The sequence below is a fragment of the Amblyomma americanum genome, chromosome 10, assembly GCF_052857255.1.
Source record: "Amblyomma americanum isolate KBUSLIRL-KWMA chromosome 10, ASM5285725v1, whole genome shotgun sequence".
Classification (NCBI taxonomy): Eukaryota; Metazoa; Arthropoda; class Arachnida; order Ixodida; family Ixodidae; genus Amblyomma; species Amblyomma americanum.
Genome location: NC_135506.1, coordinates 144,759,643 through 144,778,192, shown reverse-complemented (window position 1 = coordinate 144,778,192; position 18,550 = coordinate 144,759,643). Strand labels below are relative to the sequence as shown.

The window sequence follows — 18,550 nt, the reverse complement described above, 5'->3', positions numbered from 1 at the left end:
TTCAAAAGCAAGGAATCTGCATAGGATCATGCATTGCCCCCGTCCTCAGCGATCTTTTTCTTAGTGGTGGTTCAACAGCGCAAAAACACACACAGACCATGTAGGAGACGAGACACACAAACCAGCACTGAACTTACAACTTGATTTTTTCCTAATAAAAAATCAGTTGTATGTTCAGCACTGGTTTGTGTGTCTCGTCTCTTACTTGGTCTGTGTGCGTTTTTGCGCTGCTGAACCACCACTATCCATCACCAACTAGCCCAATCTGCAGTTCTTCTACAGTTTATCTTTTTCTTGCCTTGCATCACAAAGCTCTCAGGAACCGCTTCGAAAAGTCAAAGGTTCAAAAAATTTTCCGCTTCGTGGACAATTTTTTAGCCCTTTTAGACTGCGACAACGCAGCCCTTATTCAGAAAGTGCCTCAAATTATTAGTGTGCTCGAGGGTACCCAAGTTGCACTCGAACTGACACACGAATTGCCGGACAATGATTCCATCCGCTTCCTGGAGCTAAGGATTTTCTTTACGCAAAATCACGTGTGCTTGGCATTTGAACCAAGGGATAAAAAAGGCCATCCCACCTCACGACTCCGTTCACTCGATATGGTGAAAAGAAGAATCATTCAGTCTACCTTTATTAATGCCTTGAACAAATCATGCGAGCACAAATTGCAAGAAAGATTCACAAACCAGATATGCAGGCTCACTTAATTAGAGTACGTACCCGTCACAACTGCTTAGCTCTGTTGCAGAAGTGCTAAAAAGTATCAAGCGTGAAAAAAGTTCGTCACCGTTTGAAGCGCGCAAGAAATATAAAAAGGTCGCTGTTCTCCCTTACATGCACCAAATTTCGCACAACCTTAAGAAAATGGGAAGAAAAGCAGTAGACGTTGTCTTTTCCGCCCCCCAGCGCCTAACGTAGCTCTGTCAGATTGCAAATGAAAAAGAGAAAAGGAACAGACGATGCACCACTCGGCACAGAAATCCCTCAACAGCATGTGCGGAAGGCGTCGTCAACTCAATTCGTTCATCTTCTCGCAAGTTATACATCGGCCAAGCAGGCCGATGCATCGATGCAAGGCTAAGGGAGCACAAGAATGATTTACCAGGTACATCATTCAGGAACTTTCCAGTCCACTGCCGAAACTGTGACCCAAAAAAGCCATGCAACCAATGTTCGAAAAAGCCACTGTGTTAAAAAAGCACCGGAACAAGCTGACACTTGAAATAGTGGAAACCATCGACATTTTGAGGCACGACTGTGAATGTGTAAGCGCACCCTCGGTTTCACTGTCGGAAAAAGAGTTAGCCTTTCTTCCTGGATCTGTTTGACTTAATCTTGGTTTTACAAGGGTGTTACATTTTCGGCTTTTTTCGCCAATCTCCCTTTTATCGGTTTTATTACTATCTTTTTCCTGCTTTTAGACTTAGTTTTTGATGAATGTAATTTTTTTGTTTTGTCTTTCTCTCTCAGTTTTACTGCATCTCAACTTAGATCTTTAGCCGTGTTTTTTGTTGGCTTCACCTTTCTTCCTCATCCCCGTTTTTTTATCCTTTTAGTTATCTAGCGCATTTCCTCTTCTCTGTATAGCTGCGTTAATTGTTGGCTTAATTTGTTTTTCTAAATATTCGTTTGTGTACCCTACCACAAATGTGTTTTCTTGGCGTCTTTTTTTTCTTGCAAATTTCTTTAGTCAAATCGCACCACTATTTCACGTGTCGGAGGTTTTCCGTTATTAACTGAGTTGGTAAAATGTGTTTTTTTTTTGTCTGATCTTGTTATGGCTTAATTCTGCCCTGTTCGATTCTTTGGCTTTTAGCCCTTGTCATTTTACCCCTACTACTACTTGCCATAGAAGTTCTGTTGCCACGAGTGCATAAAATTTTCGCCGCTTGTCGGCGTTTGTGTTTTGGGTATATATGCAGTGTTTCGGTGTTTTTGAATAAAGTTGAAGTTCAGCGCCTTTGACGTCGTCTTCTATGTCTTCTGTCCGTGTTTTTTTTAAGCACTGTCAACAAAAGAATGGAGCTTCGTTTCTCCGCGAAAAACAGGCTAGGCAAAGTGTGCGGTACTGTGCGGAACATGCTGAACATAGATGACAACGCTATGAGTAGACGCACAAAAGCCCGCAGAAAACCGATCGTAGATTGTAACACGCGTGTGCCTAAGCGAACCGCTCTCGTACGACAAGAGGTAAATCAGCAACACTGGCCGCTCGGTGAATGAGTGGCTCTTGGAGCATCGCAGGCTGGTGAAAAGCGCTGTGTCGTCTAAACTTTCTTTGCTTTGCAGAGATTGCAAAGAGTGCTTCTGTTACTTAAGTAAGACGGGTGTCTTGTTTAAGCACTCCGATCGGATATCTAGAGAGCTCGGGAAAGTATATCTTACTAGGCAGGAAGCAGATGCGTGCGATGCATCAACCTCTGGCAATTTTACACAAGGAGGTACAGTTTCTACACAGCTGCGTGCTTTCCTGAAGATAGCATGGGGGTGTCTAATATGCAAGGCTGTGGCTCCAATGCATTGCAAATATGAGGTCCTGCTCTGGGCACACGCATAAAGGCTTAGAAGAATGCGTTGGCGGGCTAGTTGTTTCTTTCGCACGTTGAGGGAACAGCGCAGGGACAAGACACAAGGAACAGCGCCCGTGTGTCCCTGCGCTGTTCCCTCGCCATGCGTAAAGGACTGTCATTGGGGATATCAGGGGTTTTGCTTTCGCACTGCCTGGCGCTTATATAGCTACCCTTTGTAAGAATAAAAAACCTGTTCATAATCTGTCCTCGTGTTCTCTCCCGCTTTGTCTTCTTTTTCGCGGTGCTAAATTATGAACTCCGTACATCTTGTGGGGACCTGCCCTGCAGCCCCCTGTGTTTGCTTTCCCGCGAGGCATCGTGCAGCAGCAGTCTCACCTCGAGGAAGAACGCATTTCCTTGTAAGTTACATTAACTGGCAAGAGAGGGCGCCAGCGTCGCTGCGTGGGAGACTGCTGAAGTCCGCGCGCGAAAGAGGGGGCATGGCGCGCTTCCGCTGGGATCGTCGGCGCGAGCGGACGTGTCGCTCGCGGCTCCGCTCTTCCCCAGCGGGGCGAGGAAGCGGTGGGGAGACAGGCTCCCGTGCTCGTCCCGTCCGGCCTTCGGAGTATCCCTTGCCCTATCGTGGGCGAACATTCGCTCGGAACCTTGCTGGTGAGTCGGACGACCTTGATTCATTAGCGTGCCTTGTTGCTATCTGGCGTTATTGTTTCTGTAGCAATAAATGCCTGTGTCAGCCAATGTGTCCTTCATTTGTTTCCTCAGACCAAGGCCCGCCGTGGCTGGCGTGCGCTCGGTAGCGTGCGCGATCACGGGGTGGGGTCCGGCCGGCTCTGAACCCTGTCAACCGCGATTGTGTGGGGAGAATGTATTTATATCTCCCCAAAGTCAACCCCACATCTGGCAGCCCAACGTGGGGCCCGCTCTTGGAACATTGGACGACTGTGGGTTCGGTTCGAGGAACGATCTTTGTCGGACTTGACAAGTGCTAGGCCTACAGTGAATTTTGATCGCAAGGACCTGCGGCATGCTTTCTTGAGTGCGAGGTGTATTGCGGTCCAGCATGTTTGAACGTTTCGACATGCTCAGCACATTTTTACTTAACATATCCCTAGAGTTTCTTCATGAGAATCACTTGGTCCGCATCGAGGAAGCGCGAGACCTAGCGCCCGCGGAGTTGCCGAGCCCGAAGCGAGTACGGAAGACGTGTGGGTGGTCGGAGTTTCTGTATATATTTTCTCTACTGTCTCTTTTTCGATTCTGGGAGTCGGGGCTCCGGGAGCCGGTTGGCCTAGGGCCACGGGTGCAGCTACGAGGTCGCCGGTATTGCAGCTCGGCACCGGGCGCTCCGACATCGTCTGATACGGTGGACGCCGACCGCTCAGAAGCTGCTTTGTGCAGTGAGCGGGGTAGGACCACCCCACGAAGCAGATGTCTCCTCGCGGCTGCGCGCGCGTAACCCGTGTCGGGTCTTTGTTGTGTTCACGGTCGTTGTCGGAGGGTAGTTAGGCGTAATGCTTTTCGAAGCTGCCTGGACCACGTCAGAAGAGGCACGACCACCGGACCGTGGTGTTGGATTGGGCGCACTTTGCTGCCCGCCTGATTTTTTTTTGTAACCTCGCACGAACTGAGCAATCTCGGTCAACTCAAGAAAGGGCTTTGTTCACTCGAACTTTGCGTTTGCACAGCCGCCGACAAGTTTTGCTAGCGAGTTGGGCATTGGGCCACGAGGCCTATGCGGATGCCGTTTCCCCTCCCGTGACCTACGTAAAAGGCACGCCGGGAGCGTTTCGGCAATTTTGCAGATCCGGTAGAGCCACCCAAGCTTGCTGTGCGGTGCACATCGTCTCGCTGCCACCTGCTGCGATGGAGTGGCCTGTTCGCCGCATCCATCCGGGGCAGCTGTGGCAAGAGCAGTCAGCAGTCACCTCCGGCTGCTGCTGCCCTGACGACTGCTGCAGAATCCTGGCCTGTAGTTTTCCCCACCGGCCTTCTATTCACTGGCCTGCGGACATCGTAGTCCGCGGGCCATGCGAGTCGTCCCAGCGGAGACCTTCACGCCGCGTTTGGAACACCGCGGAAGTCTGCGTGGACGCTGTCGGCGTGTCCTCCGCGGCAAAACGTGCCTCAAGGACATAAAGACCAGAGGACTCTTCCTTAGCATGTACTTTCAGGCGAGTGGGCCTATTTAAGATTGGGGGATGTGGGGACCTGCCCTGCAGCCCCCTGTGTTTCCTTTCCCGCGAGGCACCGTGCAGCAGCAGTCTCACCTCGAGGAGGAACGCATTAACTTGTCACTTACATTAAGTGGCAAGAGAGGGCGCCAGAGTCGCTGCGCGGGAGACTGCTGGAGCCAGCGCGCGGGAGAGGGGGAATATCCCGCTTCGGCTTGGATCGCCGGCGCGAGCGGACGTGTCGCTCGCGTCTCCGCTCTTCCCCGGCGGGGAGACGGGCTCCCGTACTCGTCCCGTCCGGCCTTCGGAGTATCCCTTGCCCTAGCATGGGCAAACATTCGCTCGGAACCTTGCTGGTGAGTCGGACGACCTTGATTCATTATCGTACCTTGTTTCTAGCTGGCGTTATTGTTGCTGTAGCAATAAATGCCTGTTTGTGTCAGCCAATGTCTCATGCGATACAGCGCGAACAGAGACAAGGACGAAGAAAGTGAAGACACCACAGCGCTGACTTCAACTGGTATTTTATTGCAGAAAAGGGCGCTATATATACCTAAAGTGGGTGGGAAAGCATGGTGACGCCACTCCTGAAATTGCTAAGCGGGATACGATAACAATGACGAGAAGAAAAGACTGCACCGGCGCACAAAGGAAACTGCAGAGAACAGAACGACAAGGCATTACAGGGCTAGGGATGAAACATGGGAACGATAAGACAAAGCTTAGGCATTTTGCACAAATAATAAGGCCAAAAGGAGAATTAAACGATCTAAAACAGTGCAAGGGAGAATAAAAAATGCAGGGCCAAAAGGGCGAATAAGAGGCTGCTCGTAACAAGACGGCAAACAAGCCTGAAAACTACTACGAGCCAAAGGTTCTAAAATCGCTAAAAGTCAAAACAGAACAGACAAATTACTCAGATGACATCTGACTCAAATAATAAAGTTCTCGTTTCGTCAGGGCGATCGAGGGACAGCTGATACAATCTTCTCCTAGCTTCAAGTTGTGCTCTGCCTCTATGATTTCGCGGGCGGTTTGATGGGAATTTTGTCTAGAACAGTGCATTCGTGAAACAACGGCTTACAAGGGCGAGACGGACACTTCAAGCAGTGCACCCCCAGGTTCCTTTTTGCGGTGTTGCTGACATCATTAGAGTGCTCCAGGAGTCTCTCATTGAGGCACCGACCGGTTTGACCTATGTAGGCCTTGCCACAACTCAAGGGAATTTTGTAAACGACACCAACTTTGCAGGAGACAAACGGTGAACGTTGCTCAACTGGGAAAACTGGCTTACGCACTGCAGGGGCATTTACTCTGTGGCAAAGCTTAGAGAGCTTGTCGGGAGCCGAAAACACTACTCTGACGTCAGCCCGCTTACCTATTCTCTTCAACTGATGAGAAACATTGTGCAAGTATGGTAAAACAATAACCTTGTTGTGTTTGTCTGGAGCAGCACCGTCGCGTTTTCCTCCCTTGAGCTTCTTCAAGAGCCCTTCTGCTACCGAAATGAGAAGTGTCTTAGGGTAGCCTGCTCGAGCAAGCCGAGAGGACCGTTCATTAATGCTGTCACCCATAGAATGCAGACATGATTTCTTTAAAGCATTAGTGAAACACAGGTTCGCGATGCCGCGCTTAACAATCTTAGAGTGGGCAGAACTATAAGGAAGCAGAGACTTGCCCCCTCTCGGCTCATACCGCCAGCATAAGTGGCTTTCTGCTAGAGAAAGCCTTAAATCCAGGAAGCGTGGTGTCCCGCTCTCAGGTATCTCATGTGTCAACATGACAGGTGAGAGGCACTGTTCAAAGGAGGAAAGAACATGAGAAACTGTACTTGGAAAGGAGCATTCATTATCAGCAAGTAGGACTAAGTAATCATCTGCAAATCTGAAAACCTTTGTGACAACTGCAGGGAGTCGTTCAGCTAGCAGTCGGTCTTGATAGGCAAGATAGATGTCACTGAGGATGGGAGCAATGCACGAGCCGATGCACACACCGCTTTTCTGAATGAAAGTGCTCTCGCCCCACTTAACGTAAGTGGAAATAAGATCAACAGTCAACAATTCTAAGCCACCCACCGACTTACCGGAGGAATTCTGAAACACGATAGAGCCGAACGCATCAGTGCAGCTTTCAACACAAAACAAAAGCTTGTGATGTGGCAAAGAATAGTAGAGTTCTTTAATGTCAACCGAGAATGGCATGAGAGCACTGCAGTTAGATTTCAGGAAGTCAAGAACTTGACTTGAATCCTTCAAAAGGAAGGGATCATCTAGTGTCAGAACCTTGAGTCTAGTTTGAAGGAATAGCCCCAAAGCTTTCTGCCAAGTGCCACTCTCACTCACAATTACCCTCAGTGGGCGGTCGACATTAGTCACAGTGGGCAGTCGACTTTTGTCTCGTCTTTCTTCGTCCTTGTCTCTGTTCGCGCTGTATCCCATAATGAATTGCCAACTACCCCGATCTGCCACTCTTGCTAGCCAATGAGTCGTTCCTTTGTTCCCTCAGAGCAGGGCCCGCCGTGGTTGGCGTGCGCTCAATAGCGTACGCAATCACGGGGTGGGGTCCGGGCGGCTTTGAACCGTGTCAGCCGCGATTGAGTGGGGAGACCGCATTTATGTCTCCCCAAAACCAAACCCCACATCTGCAGCGCTATACACCTCGCACTCAAGAAAGTATGCCGCAGGCTCTAGCGATCGAAATTCACTCTAGGCCTAGCACTTGTCAAGTCCGGACAAAGGCGTTCCTCGAACCAAACCGACGGTAGTCCAATGTTCCAACCAAGAGCGGGCACCACGTTGGGCTGCCAGATGTGGGGTTAGACTTGGGGAGATATATACGTTCTCCCCACTGAATCGCGCGCTGACAGGATTCAAAGCCGCCCGGACCCCACCCAGTGATCGCGTACGATACTTAGCGCACGCCAACCACGGCCGGCCTTGCTCTGAGGGAACAAGGGAACGACACATTGGCTTACACAAACAGGCACTTATTGCTACAGAAACAATAACGCCCGCTAGCAACAAGGTACGCTAATGAATCAAGGTCGTCCGACTCACCAGCAAGGTTCCGAGCGAATGTTCGCCCACGCTAGGGCAAGTGATACTGCGGAGGCCGGGCGGGACGAGTACGGGAGCCTGTCTCCCCGCCGCTTCCTCGCCCCGCCGGGGAAGAGCGGAGCCGCGAGCGACACGGTCGCTCGCGCCGACGATCCCAGGCAAAGCGCCTCATGCGCGCTGGCTCCCTGCGCGCTGGCTTCAGCAATCTCCCGCGCAGCGACGCTGGCCCTTTCTCTTGCCAGTTAATGTAACCGACAAAGGAATGAGTTCATCCTCGAGGTGAGACTGCTGCTGCACGGTGCTTCGCGGGAAAGCAAATACAGGGGGCTGCAGGGCAGGTCCCCACAATCTCTACTAAACAGGTGCATCTATGAATGACACAAAAGGGACACTGAGGACAATGCAGATTACACCGTTATAATGCGAATCGGGTATGCTTAAAACGGCACTTTTAATATGCTTGAAAATAAAAAAATAAGAATGCAAGAAAAGGGTTATATTTGCAAAGACTGTTCTCTGTTTCCAAGTGCAATAGCACTTTGTAATCGTTGGTAGGGCACTAAATTGTTCGACTGTTGGCCCTTTTGTAAACTGCGGATACAGTTTGGCAGCTATTTGTCAAGTGTAGTGTTCGTGTTGCCGTGGCCCAGAAGCTGAGCTTTTCTTTTTAGTGACATGGACATAAAAAGTAACGTTGCGGCCTGGTTATGGCGGCGGCTTCTGCTTTTCATATAACTGAAGAAGAAAAATTAACTAGCGACTAACCGCTCAAAGAAGCACAGACACAACACACAAAATAAACAAGGCAAAGAATACGAAACTGCAAACATAAACTGGAAAGGCAGAGAATACGTAATGACATTGCCTAGTGATATAAGAAAGAGGATATACTATAAGCAGTAATACGTACTGTCAATGTAAATTGTATTGAAACCACAAATTAAGTGAATGAGCAAGAAACAATGAGCTGCAACAGTACTGATATTGCCGCGAATCTTTCTACCGTTTGTTTTTCATTCCTTAAAACTGGGGGCACGCCGCTTCATCGATTTGTGACGCAAGACGAGGCCAGATTTGTCTCGATAGATCGCATCCAAACTTCTTGCACTAGGCATGCATAACACCATTCAGGAGCTAGTTGACGCGCACCTTCAGACACAGTACCTTAGACTTGCCACTAGCGCCACTGGCCGCCATATACTCTCCTCCATTCGCATCAACATACCCGCTAACCAGTCAACCCTTATACCCATCCCTCGACAAATCCATACACCTCTCGTTGTGAAACCCCTTCCTCGAAACGTCCATCCCCAATATCACATCCCTCGCCGCGTAGCTCGCGCTAATGCCCTCAACAAGTACTATGGGCAAGCCCACGATGCCGTTTGGGTAGATGCCGCACGTACAGCGCATGAAGCGGTAGCAGTTGCCGACAATCCAACCCTAACTCACCGTCTTCCCTCGGGCTCTACGCCTGAGGAGGCAGAGGAGACCGCCATCGCCCTAGCCCTTGCACATTCGGACGCCCAATACATCTTCAGCGACTCGAAAACGGCTCTGTCCAACTTTGCCAGGGGCAGGATTCACGCCCCTGCCTGTCAATAGTTGAACACCCCTACCCAAAATTTACCGCGCAGGGTAGAGCTTCAGTGGGTGCCGGCTCACTCTGGGAACCTTGGAAGTGAGGCTGCCGATAAATTGGCCCGAGGTCTGATTTGCCGGGCTCAGGACAGTCTCGATCCAGAATTCTCGAGGGAGCGGGCGCACACCTTTGCGGAGCTCACGCAAATACCCCGTTTGGACCGTCGGACTTACCCTCCTCGCCACCCCTCTCTTACGCACTCCCAACAGATCCTCTTCAGACGCCTCCAGACCCGCTCTCTGTCATTCCCTCAGCTTTTATCCCACTATTGCGGCACATCCCTTGCATGCTCCCTATGTGGTGACCCCCACGCCACACTCTCCCATATCCTTTTCGGCTGCCCTGCTGACCCTCCCCAGCGGGGACAGCACGCCATCTCGAGCTGGGAGGACTGGGAGGTCCTGCTTATGTCTGCAGACAAGACATCGCAGCTTGCTGCGGTGACTCGGGCTGCCGACGTCATGTCCCGGCATGACCTACTTGATGCAGTGCGGGACCGCGCAGTGGCGCAGGGACGCAGCTGGGTCTAAAACTCACTTGCTGAATAAAGGTTTTCTGTCTGTCTGTCCAGGCGGGCCCAATTTTAGGTTGTTCCTTACTGTTGTATCTTTGCACGCCGCTGTTACCTGCAATTCGGCAAAGAAAGCCCAGAGAACACTTATCGCCGAGGAGAACCACGCCTAAAGCGGGCGATTTTCCCAATGAATACGTCGGACTTGCACTACGAAGCAAGCCCATAGCTGCGTGAACGACAATCTACTGCTGTCGGGGAGGCCGAACCACGCCTGCACGACCATATAACCAGCATCCCATCCGCTGTATACTAGAGTGACTTGGTGATAGCGACCAGAGACAGATTCTCAGATTCCGCATTCTTGTCGCACAAGTTGCTCTGTGGCTGACGGGGCTCGTCACCAGCACGGACACAAATGCTCCATTTTAAGTGCTTTATCGGCGCAGGCAAGAAAGCGGGCATTTTTCCCAGTGTCCCAGTGAATACGTGGGTCCTGCACTACCATAAAGCAAGCCCATAGCTGCGTCAACGACAATCTACTTTTGTCGGGGAGTCCGAACCACGCCTGCACGAGCATATAACCAGCATCCCATCCGCTGTATACTAGATTGACTTGGTGATAGCAACCAGAGACAGATTCTGAGATTCCGCATTCTTGTCGCACAGGTTGCTCTGTGGCCGACGGGGCTCATCCCCAGCACGGACGCAAACGCTCTATCGGAAGGCGGTTGATCGGCTGTGGCAGAAAATCGGACGTTTTTCCCAGAGAATACGTGGGACTTGCACTACGGCGAAGTAAGCCCATGGCTGCTTCAACGACAATCTACTGATGTCGGGGCAGCCGAACCAAGCCTGCACGTGCACATATCCAGCATCCCATCTGCTGGATACTAGAGTGACTTGGTGGCACGACCAGAGACAGATTCTGAAAATTCTTCATTCTGGTCGTACAGGTTGATCTGTGGCCGGCGGGGCACATCACCAGCGCAGACGCAAGCGCTCTATCGGAAGGCGGTTCATCGGCTGTGGCAGTAAATCGGGCGTTTTTCCCAGATAATACGTCGGACTTCACTACGGCGAAGTAGGCCCATAGATGCGGTAACGACAATCTACAGTTGTCGGGGCAGCCGAACCACGCCTACACGAGCATATAACCAGCATCCCATTTGCTGCATACTACAGGTACTTGGTGACAGCGACCAGACACAGATTCTGAAATTCTTCACTCTTGTCGCGCAGGTTGCTCTGTGGCCGACAGGGCTCATTACCAGCATGGACGCAAACGCTCTATCGGAAGCCGGTTTGTCGGCTGTGGCAGGAAATCGGAAGTTTTCCCCAGAGAATACGTGAGACTTGCACTACGGCGAAGCAAGCCCATAGCTCGGTCAACGACAATCTACTGCTGCCGGGGCAGCCGAACCACGCATACACGAGCATATAACCAGCATCCCATTTGCTGGAAACTATAGTGCCTTGGTGACAGCGACAGATTCAGAAATTCTTCATTCTGGTCGTACAGGTTGCTCTGGGGCCGACGGGGCTCATCACCAGCACGGACGCAGACGCTCATTCGGAAGGCGGTTTATCGGGAGTGGCAGAATATCGTCGTTTTCCTAGAGAATTCGTGGGACTTGCACTACGGCGAAGCAAACCCATAGCTGCGTCAAGGACAATCTACTGCTGTCGGGGTAGCCGAACCACGCCTACACGAGCATAAAACCAGCGTCCCATTTGCAGGAAACTATAGTGCCTTGGTAACAGCGACCAGAGACAGATTCTGAAATTCTTCATTCTGGTCGTACAGGTTGCTCTGGGGCCAACGGGGCTCATCCCCAGCCCGGACGCAAACGCTCTATAGGAAGGCGGTTTATCGGGTGCGGCAGGAAATCATCGTTTTTCCGAGAGAAAACGTGGACTTGCACTATGGCGAAGCAAGCCCATAGCTGCGTCAAGGACAATATACTGCTGTCGAGGCAGCCGAACCACACCTACGCGAGCATATAACAAACATCGAATTTGCTGGATACTGCAGTGACTTGGTGACAGCGACCAGATACAGATTCTGAAATTCTTCATTCTGGTCGTACAGGTTGCTCTGTGGCCGGCGGGCCACATCACTAGCACGGACGCAAGCGCTCTATCGGAAGTCGGTTTATCGGAAAACAGGCGTTTTTCTCAGACAATACGCGGGACTTGCACTACGGCGAAGCAAGCCCACAGATGCGTTAACGACAATCTACTGCTGTCGGGGCAGCCTAACCTAGCTTACACGAGAATATAACCAGCATCCCATCTGCTGGATACTACAGTGCCTTGGTGACAGCGACCAGGGACAGATTCTGAAATTCTTCATTCTGGTCGTACAGGTTGCTCTGGGGCCGACGGGGCTCATCACATGCCCGGACGCAAACGCTTTATCGGAAGGCGGTTTATCGGCTGTGGCAGGAAATCGGGCGTTTTTCCAGAGAATACGTGGGACTTGCACTACGGCGAAGCAAGCCCATAGCTGCGTCATCGACCATCTACTGCTGTCGGGGCAGCCGAACCACGCCTGCACAAGCAAATAACCAGCATCTCTTTTCCTGGATACTAGAGTGACTTGGTGACATGACCAGAGATAGATTCTGATATTCATTCTTGTCGCACAGGTCGCTCTGCGGCCGGCAGGGCACATAACCCGCGCGGACGCAAACGCTCCATTGGAGGGCGGTTTATCGACTATGGTAGCAAAACGGGCAATTTTACCAGGGAATACGTGGCACCTCCATTACAATGAAGCAAGTCCATAGGTGCGATAACGACAATCTACTGCTTTCGGGGCAGCTGAACCACGGCTACACGAGCATATAAAAAGCATCCCATCCGCTGGATACTAGAGTGACTTGGTGACAGCGACCAGAGACAGATTCTGAAATTCTTCATTCTTTTCGCACAGGTTGCACTGTGGCCGAAGGGGCTCATCACCAGCACGGACGCAATCGATCTATCGGAAGGCAGTTTATCGGCTGTGGCAGGAAATCGGGCGTTTTTCCCAGAGAATACGGGGGACTTCCACTATGGTGGAGAAAGCCCATAGCTGCGTGAACGACAATCTACGGCTGTCGGGGCAGCCGAACCACGCCTTCACGAGCATATAACAGAAGCCCATCTGCTGGATACTAGAGTGACTTCAGTAGAGTGGTGAGCTGGCTGGGCGAGTCGGTACATGATTGCAGAAAAAAAACATGCGCAAAAGACGGAGACACAGAACAGGAACACAGTACGACGCTGGACTATCGACTGCATTTATTTCAGAAACGATCACATTTATACCCTTCCGTATCAAACCACGCTTGCGCACACATGACAGATTTACAAGAAAAGGTACATTGCAGCATCACTGACAAACATCAGGACCGCAATCATTGTACGACACGCTACGTCAAGGAGTTCAAAAATCTACTTTCTTTATATAATAAACTAACCATCGTGTCACTTGCACATCGATCTGATGTTTAACGATATGGTATGCCTCTAGAATTTCGCGTTGACTCTTAGTTTTACCGCGTCAAAAATTGAAGCCTTCTTGAAGAGCGGAGTGCATTTGTGCTTCTTGCAATGTTTAGGCAAATTCGCCCCGTCATCTGTGGAAAGCGACCTTTCATGTTCTTGGTAACAGCGACAAGAGACAGATACTGAAATTTTTCATTCTTGTCGACAGGTTGTTCTGTGGCTGACGGGGCTCATCTCCAGACCGGACGCAAATGCTCCATTGGAAGTTGCTTTTTCGGCGTTGGCGGGAAAGCGGGCGTTTTTCCCATGGAATACGTGGGACCTGAATTACGATGAAGCAAGCCCATAGGTGCGTGAATGACGATCTATTGCTGTCGGGGCAGACGAACCGCACCTACACAGGCATATAACCTCCATCGCATCCGCTCTATACAAGAGTGATTTGGTGACAGCGACCAGAGACAGTTTCTGAGATTCCTCATTCTTTTAGCACAGGTTGCTCTGTGGCCGACGGGGCTCATCACCAGCATGGACGCAAACACTCGAGTGGAAGGCGGTTTATCGGCTGTGGTAGGAAAACGGGCATATTTTCCAGGGAATACGTGGGACTTGCACTACGGCGAAGCAAGCCCATAGCTGCGTCAACGACAATCTACTGCTGTCGGGGCAGCCGAACCACGCCTACACGAGCATATGACCAGCATCCCATTTTCTGGATACTACAGTGACATGGTAACAGCGACCAGAGACAGATTCTAAAATTCTTCACTCTTGGCGCACAGGTTGCGCTGTGGCCGACAGGGCTCATCACCAGCATGGACGCCAACGTTATATCGAAAGGTGGTTTATCGGCTGTAGCAGGAAATGGGGCGTTTTTCACAGGGAACACTTGGACGTGCATTTCGGTCAAGCAAGCCCATTGCTGCGTGAACGACAATCTACTGCTGTCGAGGCAGCCAAACCACGCCTGCACGAGCATATAACAAGCCTCCCTTCCGCTGGATGGGATCAGCGACGGAAGACTTTTCTGCTTTTATCGATAGGCCTTATGAAATTTCTCACGACGATTTACACAATTGTGCTTTTTTTTCCTAGTGGAAACGCGACAAAGCCGCACAATGGAACTCGCCACCTTTGCGGACAACGCACATGGAAAAGTCGAAATCGATAGGGACTCTGCATTATGTCACATGCAACATATATAAATTGTATCGAACCTGCATGGATTTAAATGCACTAAGGGTATCTCCATATTTCCATATGCGCCGCTCACACAGTCTAGTGGCATTGTCGTGGCAGTAAACAATTCATTTCCTAGCGCGCCGTCTGCCCAAATGCCTTCAGCGCTGTACACGTACCTTGAAGGGGCCAGCTGCAGCCGAGCTCGCCGAGTACCCCGCAGCGGGAGTCGGTTCCGTCGACGCCCTCGGTGATGTCCGCAACAAATTCGCGCTCCAGCTCTTCCACGCTTTTTCTCCGCACGAAATCGCAGTAGTTGGCGGACACGTAATACCCTGCGCCAGACCACATACGTTTTCGTTGTAAGGAGGTTGTGTTTTTCACCCTAGTTTTAACTGATCATTTCGCACTGGACAGCAGTAACGAAATATCAGTTGGGAAATCCTAGCAATGCAGAGTGGAAAGGCTACTAGATTATGTAAACAATTAAGGCGTTGTTGTCCCCGCAGTCTCGGTCTACACACAATTAGCCCGGGGGCGACACGTTGCAGAAGAGATGAGCCCTTCCTGGGAAAATCAGAGTCCCTCAAATCGGGGAAGTCAGCCTTCATAGCAGAGGACGGCTTTGAAGGTACTTTTCAAGTTCTTAAAGGACTCAGGAATGAGTGCAAGGTTGTGATCTATCAATGTGCGCCCTGTGTTACTAGCAAGTACTTCCCTACGGACATGTGGAAAAGTGATCTCCCTTTGCTCTTGTCCCCTTTCTATCTCATCCTCCGTTCCCCTTCCCACTTGTAGGGTAGCATACCGGGCGTCCCTAGTCAACCTCCCTGCCTTTCCATTCGTCTTGCTCTCTCTCTCTCTCAGAGACCCTCAATGCTTTGTTTATGGGGGGGGGGGGGGGGGAGGAGGTGGGGGCATGAAACTCCGGCTTAAGTTTCATATAATGCCAGCGCATGCCACTGGTGGCAAAGCTATCGGAAAGGGGCAGAAACAGGCCGCGCGAGCCCTGTTCGCAACGTCAGTTCTCCGGCCAACAGACTCGAGTTCACTTGATATTCCTGTTATTTTTTGGAGGGTGGGGGGAGGGGTGGTATGACCGACAACTCGCCGATTGTTTTAAGAGCGACTTTTCTACATGGGTCCAGCCTGCGCATTATTGTGCTGTTAATTTTCACCGCAGTTTGCCTGCAATGTCACTCTGGTAGATCTAGCACAGCGGTCAGCAACGTTTATATATGTCTGCGTTGCGGCTGTCTCGGCCGATTCGTTGCTTACGTCTTTAACGAGGGTTGTAGTCGGGCTAGTAGGTGATCGTCTGTAGAGGCCATGGGAAAACTGCGCTGAACAAACGACGCTCAAAGGAAGGACACATAAAACAGGGCGTCCAAGTGCTTTCGTCGAACCGCGCATAAGGCTGTTTACACATGCTGATGGCTGGCGCTTACGTTGCAACGAATAGTGCAAGGTCACTGACGCTGAAAATGAGAGGTTATAACGGCATTTGAAGAAGCGGAGTGCGCGCTGCAGGAGAGCTCACATGACGAAAGCACAAGCACTTTGATGGTGCTATCTCAACAGTTACTTTTGCTGTCATTTTCGGAGGTTGCAAAGCCAGTTGTTGCACTCTTGATACATAAGCCATTTAATTATACTTTATCACGCTATGACGCCGGAGACGCTGCGGGTGCAAGGAAATACTGAAATTTTTATCTCAGTGCTGATTTGCTAGCTGTGCCGTACCAAAATATAAGAAAAGCTGTTGGCGGCCACGCAATAAACAAAAGTGAGCAATCATAGGAAAAATGAAGCAACATGTACAAAATAAAAGCCTTTAACACACAGAAGACTACCAGGTCTATACAGCAATATTAAGTCATGAGCATGATTCTATAAAATACATGTGGCAAAAGGTAATATATAAAGTATACTGAAAGCGCGCACAGTGTATTCAGTACGTGGTAATATGTTCATAATAAAAGATCAAAACACATTTGCAATAGTAAAGATCAACCGAAGTAAAAATAAAAGGCCACAAAATATTTTCTGAGGACCACTCATCATTTATTATGTAAACGAAAAATAAAATTACAAAAATGAAGAAAATCGTTCTGCTCACAAAGAAAATGAAAGTACTAATATGCACGTTTCCCATGCATATTAGTAAAATGCAGCTTTACCTTCGGTCCTTTGCTTATGGCTTATTGAAGTTTGACGTTCCAAAGCGACTCAGGCTATGAGGGACGCCGTAGTGAAGGGCTCGAGAAATTTCGACCACCTTGGCTTCTCTAACGTGCACTGACATCGCACAGCACACGGGCCGCTAGGATTTCGCCTGCATCGAAATTCGATCGCCGGGATTGAACCCGCGTCTTTCGGGTCAGCAGCCATAGCCACTGATCGAGCCACCGCGGCGGCACTTCGATCCTCTGCATCGGCATTTATGACATGACAGTAAAGTAAATATTCTTATTCCAGAAAAGAGATAATACGGGCTGACAGGTACATGTTGACGGAAAATAAATAACGGTGCTTTTTGAAGACGCACACAGAAGGAGACAGACGCCTGCGCTGCTAGGAACCACAATGATTTATTGTGAAGATTGAAGCAGCATATGGAGGACACCTGGCGAGCAAGACGACATGATCATTAAAACAAAAAAATGAAAAAGGGTGACCACACGTCACGCACTCTGGAAGAACTTTTCATGGATCCTGATCAACATAAGCACATACCCGTGGGAACAAGACTATCGACGAGCTACTCCAGATATAAATACCAGACTTCGAGGCTGATTTCCGATGCCTACAATATACAAAACGCAAATGACGCATGCATCAGCAGCCCGTCAATAGTCTTGTTTCCACAGGAACGTGCTTATCAGTCAGTGGCCACGAATAATTCTTCCCGAGTCCGTGGCATGTGGGCCAACTTTCTCCTTTTTTCTATTTAATGCTCTTGTCATCTTGCTCGCCTCGTGTCCTTTATTTGCTGCTTCAATTTTCGCAACAAATCATTTTGGTTGCTAGTCAGCGCAGATGTCTGTCTCATTAAAAGAGCGCTGTTATTTGTTTCCTGTCATTATTCTTACTGTTATTATTACAATCATTCTTCTGAGAAACACCTGTCTTGAATTTAGAAAGGACAGAAAACAAATCTATGATGTCTGCAACGTTTGCATGTCTCGAGGCTTTCAGACTGCTCCGACCACACAGGCTTCAACGCCTGCTGGGCATGTATACCGCCTTGTCGTACGAGTACGCTCGTTTTTTTTTATCTGGTTTTAAAGTGTAAGCGGCACCTTAGTAAAAAGCGAATTACCTCTGCAGCGGTGCTCAGGTAATGTGTTGGTCAGCCAACACTAGCCGAGGCAGTACTTGAATAACACCATCTGCCGGGCTAGTTGGTTGCGATATATATGTATCAGCAGCGCGAACACAAAACCAGGAAGAAGAAGGAGAAAGATAGTACAAAGCGCTGAACTTCCTACTTTTATTTGAACAAAAACTGAACCCGCACTTATATACTGCCGCCAGGTGTCCCCAGGCGGCGCTTTGAGGACAAAGAAAAAGTGAGTCACGCGTGCTCTTTGCAACTGGGGCACTGCTTGATTCCTTGCGGCCTGTGCCTAACCTCTTGATTCTGCGACCCATTTGTGACATATTGTGGTGGAGTGCGCTGGGTAAATCGCTCTGGAATATGTCGCACATCCCTCCGAACACCAAGGACCCCAGACCTCTCCCTGTCGACACGCCAGTGAACCAGGTCAGCGGCCGAAATCTTGGACTGCCCCCTGAGCATGGGCTATTGGAGACAACCTCGCCGCCTGGCCGACTACCTCCTGTGCTCAGGCCATTCGACTCTCCCTCGGCGCCTACTCCTCAACCGGTCATACAAGGCGCCGCGTACTACACCCTCCAGAACCCACGGCTACCAAAGTCCTTTCACGGGACTCAACTCG

At 50.1% G+C, this 18,550-nt stretch overlaps 1 protein-coding gene across 7 annotated transcripts in view; it reads right to left on the bottom strand.

The window, feature by feature from the left end:
- The window catches only part of LOC144106417 (N-acetyltaurine hydrolase), an 891,210-nt gene that overhangs the window by 463,218 nt on the left and 409,442 nt on the right, over nt 1–18,550 (bottom strand). For 6 of the 7 annotated variants that reach the window (XM_077639227.1, XM_077639228.1, XM_077639222.1 and 3 more), the window contains exon 4: nt 14,768–14,923. The exons of the other annotated variant lie outside the window; for it this stretch is intronic. In XM_077639227.1, the coding sequence (XP_077495353.1) occupies nt 14,768–14,923 (156 nt within the window). The remainder of the gene's footprint in view (nt 1–14,767; nt 14,924–18,550) is intronic. 7 annotated transcript variants of the gene reach the window in all.